The 5,870-nt window shown below is 34.2% G+C and overlaps 1 protein-coding gene across 1 annotated transcript; it reads left to right on the forward strand.

Annotated features, from left to right (window-relative positions):
- The first annotated feature begins 437 nt into the window (after positions 1–437).
- On the forward strand, positions 438–1,580 carry LOC120203066 (AT-hook motif nuclear-localized protein 28-like). The gene has a single exon (XM_039203428.1). The coding sequence runs from the start codon at positions 639–641 to the stop codon at positions 1,485–1,487; it is 849 nt and encodes a 282-aa protein (XP_039059359.1). The 5' UTR covers positions 438–638; the 3' UTR covers positions 1,488–1,580.
- Positions 1,581–5,870: the final 4,290 nt, after the last annotated feature.

Below are 5,870 nucleotides of genomic sequence, written 5' to 3' on the forward strand. Positions count from 1 at the left end.
AAAGAAATTTTAATTTATTCCTTGAACTTTTAACTTATTTCAAAATTGAGCACAAATTTTAAAAAACTTTCATTTTGGTCACTAACCCGATTTTTAGGATGTTACAACGCGTTTGAGCTTTCATTATCAAATGATTAAAAATATTTAAACAAATAATATCGTGTAATCATTCTAAATTAAAAATTTTGTCAAAAAAATAATGATAAAGTTTACTAAGTGATCTTAGTAGTTAAAGAGAATATTATTCTCTTTTTAAGTATGCATAAATTGTTATTCTCTTTTTAAGTATGCATATATTGTTAACGACTAAAAATATAATACGTGTGTGTATGCGTGTGTTAATATCAAAACAAAGACGAATGCAGGAGTAGAAAAATTTTAGTAGGTTGGTCCTACCCGTAGAGTGTTTAAATTTCTCTGCCTTTCCTCCTCGTCTCTCTCAAAAGTCTAAAATCCTTTTTTTATACAAATCCAAACGCCACACCTCTTTCTTCACGACCTCCATTTTCATTCCACCTTCTTCTTCTTCTTCTTCTTCTCTTACCTTTCAAATTGTCTCTTATTTCATCAATCATAAAAAGCCAAAAGAAGTTAATCGAAAAGGATCCCCAAGAAGATCAAAATCTCATCCCCACGCCATGAAAGGTGAGTATGTCGATTCCCAAAATGGAAACCCCAACAACATGTTTTCCAAACTTCACCACTCTTTCTCTCATCACTTCCACCCCTCTCACTATGATTCCAAAGATCCTTCCACTCTCCCCACCGGTGGTACTACCGCCTCCGATGGAGCTTCCATTGAAGTGGTTCGAAGACCAAGGGGTCGTCCTCCTGGTTCCAAAAACAAGCCCAAACAATCACTTCTCGTCGCTCGGGAACCCAACGAGCCGGCCATGAATCCATACGTCCTCGAAATCCCAGGCGGGAACGACGTCGTCGAAGCAATCTCCGGCTTCTGTCGTCGGAAAAACGTCGGAGTCTGCGTACTTAATGGTTCCGGGACCGTTTCGAACGTAACTCTCCGTCAACTTTCGTCTACTCCGGGAGCTACGATAACTTTCCATGGTAGATTCGATATCTTATCTCTCTCGGCCACTGTCCTTCCCCCAACGACGTCGTATAACGTCCCCAACACGTTCTCCATCTCTTTAGCGGGTCCTCAGGGGCAGGTCGTCGGAGGGTTCGTGGCGGGCTCCTTGATGGCGGCTGACACAGCGTTTATAGTTGCCGCTACTTTCAACAATCCTTCGTATCATAATTTAGCAGCAGATGTAGGAGGCGGGGAAGAAGAAACGAGGAACACGATGTTGTCTGGCGGAGACGGAGAAGAACAGTCTCCGCCGTTTTCTGGTGGCGGTGGAGATAGTACCGGTCACGGTGGGGGTGGTTCAGAATCTTGCGGAGTTTCGATGTATAATCGTCAGTTCGGTGGCGGATCAGATGGGATTTGGGCCCCGACTGCTAGACTGCCGCGGCCGCCATACTAATGAGTTTCAAGGTTCAGCTTATCATTTTCATTGATCGGAGATTATTGTGGAGTTTAGATTTATATTTACCATAAATAGTATATCAAACTCTAAAACTGAATTATCGACATGTTTGTTCTTACCCAATTTTAGAAGTTGTTTTACTCTTATAATTAATCCCTTCTTGATATCTTTGCCTTGTCTCTCTTTATTTATTTATTTTTCGGATTTGTATATTATCCTTTGGTGAAAAGAGCTGAATATGATTAAGGCAAAGTGAAAGGATAAGGAGACGGTGGGCCCATGCAGGGCGGAGTCATCGTCTACTTGCCTTTAAAATCTCCGGCGAAACAAGGACACCTTTCACTTCCCAACAGATACAACACATGTTTTTAGATTTTTTATTATTTAAATATACCTTCTTTAAAAATAATTTATCATTTTAACATTAGTTTTAAACTATTTTTCAATTCAATATTTTTTATGTCCCGTGAGTGAATGACGGTTTTTCATAAAGAAAATTACTTTTCAAAATACACTTTTTATAAGGAGCGCATTCCGCTTACATATCATACAAATGCCGGAATTATTTAAGTTAAGTTGAAACGAAAGAAAAAATTGGAATTTTTTAAGTTAAGTTGAAACGAAAGAAAAAATTAAGGGTTAAAAATACCAAAAAATGTATATAAATTTTATTTAAAATGAACAAATACACACGATAGATATCAAAGACACGTAATTACATGAGCATGAGTCGAGTGGCAATGACAAAACACGTATATTAGCCCATATTATTTAAATATGTGGATTATCAAATGTTTGAATATAATAATTTAAGTTTGCATTAAAAACACATAATTGTACAAACACAAGTACAAGCACGAGCTGAGTAAGCGGTGGCATCTATGCACGTGTATTAGCTCATATTGTTTAAATATGTAGATCTTTTAAGTGTTTAAATATATCAATTTAAGTTTGTGTTTAATAAGTGATTAAACATAAGACTAAAATATGTGTTTCGTCATTTCCACCAGACTCATGCTCGTGTAATTGCATGTCTTCGATATGCGCCGCGTGCATTTGTTTTTGAAAAAATTCATATGATTTTCTTTCACAGTTTTTATCTATATATTTTTTCTTTCGTTTTAGTCACAAATAAAAAAAGTTCTAATCATTTGAAAGTGTCTTATTAAAAGAGTGTTAGATTGAGAAATAATTTATAATGAGTTTGAATGCATTATATTTAAATAAAAAATGAAATTTGTAGGATCTACATTAAAATAATACGAGAAGATTAAATTTAGTAATATATTAGTTAAAACAGTGTAAAGTTTATATAAAATATTGTTTATTTTTTATCCCTCGAGAATCATGTACGATTTATAAAGTTAAGAATACATCAATTGGTAGGTCCATATGCAAAGGTGAACATTTTAGTTACCGGGGCTGGAACTCTCTTTAACCTAAGATTTTATTTAACTTATTTTTTTACATTTGATTTTTTTAATATAAATACATGTATATACATGATTTTTGGATTTTATTCGATAACATATAGATCTAAATAAAAAATAATATGGAGAGAAGTATTATTATAATTATCTCTAAATATATAAGGTATATTTATATTATTTTTCAAGTCGAGTCAAGTTGAATTCAAACCTGAACTTTTAAAAAAAAAAATCTAATCGAATAAAATCATATCAAAATTTATACATTCTAAATGTTGACATATTATTAGAATGAAATAACTGTATGTATTAATTAAATATATTTTTATTATTTACCAAAAAGCTGTCTATATATATATTTTTAATTTTTAGATAAAAGAAACAAATTATAATAAACCTTAAGTAAAATTGAAAACATTAAATCATATGTTAATAAATAAAAGAAATAAATTATAATAAACCTTAAGTAAAATTGAAAACATTAAATCTTATGTTAATAAATAAAATATGTATAATGTTTTATAAAAACTTTAAATTTAAAACTTAGTATATATAATTATAAATTTTGAAAATGTGCAATTCAAGGATACAAATGGTATAAGAAAGTAAATATCACGAGAGGAATTGGTTGGTTGTAATTAGGTGAAATTTTGAATATAGTAAGATTCGCATAATCCGATGGTCTTATTGTGGGGCGGCACGTTCTGAATCTCCAAAGCTATCTTCCTTTTTTTCCGCCTAATTGATAAGCCAGGCGTTGATTATAGAGTTGTAAATGAGACCAACTTTTTTTTTTTTGAGTTCTTCGACATCCATTTCATCAAAATTTTATAAATATTTGATTCGAATAAATTTGACTTAAGTTTGAGCTCGAGTTCGGCTTAAGTTCTTAATGAGCCGAAACGAGTTACTTGATTTGAATAATTTTTTTTTCTTTATAACTCCATAATAATTTTTTAGGTTTTAACCTAAAATGTTACCTAAACTGTCGAAACGATTTTTAAGTAGAGGCAAGATTTTGAAAACCACGTCATTTTTAATTATTCTTTTTTTAATTGAATTTTTAATTAAAAATAATGCGATTTTTAGAAAGAGAAAATAACCTCAGTGACCAAAAATCCCATATAATATACGATTTTAACCAACTTTTTCCGGATTTGCCAAAATGACCAACAAAATCGCAATGCGATCGCTAATTCGCAACGCGATCTCCATTATCGCAAATTCGCGTTGCATTTTTGCAATGCGATAGTTGAAAATCGCGTTGCGATGGTCTATAGTGTCGTTGCGATTTTCCCAATTCGCAATGCGAATAAGTAAATCGCAACGCGAATTGGGAAAATCGCAATGCGAATAAGTAAATCGCAATGCGATATTGACTATCGCAATGCGATAATACAAAATCGCAACGAGATACTTACTTTCGCAACGCGATACTGACTTTCGCAACGCGATTCTGACTTTCGCAACGCGATAATACATAATCGCAATGCGATTTTCAAAGCGCCATTAGTATCCTGGCCAAGTATTTTATTTTTAAATTCCAAACACGAATATTAATATATTGGAACACTGAACCGTCCACAGTATATCCCGTAATCGCAACTCATAACCTAAAACCTAAAATCACAACTCAGTCCCATCTCCATCTCTCACTCTCTCACCCATCTCCGACGAAATCCGTCCCCATCTCCGGCGAAATCCATCTATCTCCATCTCTCAGAGCCACCCTCACAATCAGAAATGGAAAATCAACCAAATCAACCAACGAGGGTTAGTTTTTTTAATTATTTTCTTTTTGAAATTTTTGCATTATTATTAGGTTTTTCATATTGAAATTGATGATAAGTTTACTGGTAATTTCAATAATAGATTAACTATTTCACTTAGATTGCTTATTAAATCAACCGAGAATCGCAACGCGATTTTAGTTTCGCGTTGCGATTATCTCGTTGCGATAGTCAAATTCGCGTTGCGATAGTCATTTTCGTGTTGCGATTTTCATTTTCAGAAACTATTCTTCTTCTGCAAATTGAAACTTGAATGAATTGCATTACTTCAACCAAAAAACAAAGACAAATACGAAATTCACAGTGTTGCAAATTTAAGTTTGAAGAATAAACTACTACTCTTTATGTTTATTATTGTTTTTGGTATATCTTCACAGTGTAGTTTTTGGTATATCTAATTTAGTATGTTTATTGTTTTTGTAGAACTTTTATTCGACTCAATTGACCTTGAGAAATAAAGTCAGCCTGGCCAAAACAATTGCGTCGAAGCTTTCACCTGCACAAAGAAAAATGTTTGAGGATACATGCTTCGGGCCATGGCTGAAAGTACAACATCCCGGTGGAGATGCGATGTTGACACACCTGTTTCTTCAAACCATGACTAGCGATCTACCAGAGACTATACAACGTCGTGATGAAGAGATATGGTTTGATTTTCCACCGGCGTATACGTGTTTTGGGCGGGAGGAGTTTTGCTTAATCACCGGTCTACGCTTCGGACACGATGATGTAGGTCGGTACACTAGACACATTACCCGCCCATCATGGCTATCCCGGGTTTTTCCTGAGCTGGAGAGGCCGAGTCTACACGTAGAAGACCTGACAAGATTGTTGAATAATAAAGATGGTTTTACTCGGATGGATGACGTCGACGTTGTCCGAGTATGCCTTCTAATTCTTTTGCATGCCGGCTTTTTAGGCAGAGAGGCCAGACAACCTATTCCAAATGATCTAATCAAATTGGTAGAAGACCTAAATGCGTGGAACCTGTTTCCGTGGGGATCGTATTTATGGAAAGCTACATGGAATAAGTTATCGTCTGCTTGGATGATCGAAAAAGTTTGCATGGCGATGGTTCCAAATACACTTTGACAGGCTTTATTTGGGCCTTTAAGGTAAGAATTTTTATATGATGTTTCCAAAATTATAAGTAATTATTTAAC

This window comes from Hibiscus syriacus, unplaced genomic scaffold (assembly GCF_006381635.1).
Source record: "Hibiscus syriacus cultivar Baekdansim isolate YM2019G1 unplaced genomic scaffold, ASM638163v2 tig00009023_pilon, whole genome shotgun sequence".
Classification (NCBI taxonomy): domain Eukaryota; kingdom Viridiplantae; phylum Streptophyta; class Magnoliopsida; order Malvales; family Malvaceae; genus Hibiscus; species Hibiscus syriacus.

What these genes read in the sequence shown, in the direction of transcription:
- LOC120203066 (XM_039203428.1), top strand. Translation starts at nt 639, where the DNA reads ATGAAAGGTGAGTATGTCGATTCCCAAAATGGAAACCCCAACAACATG.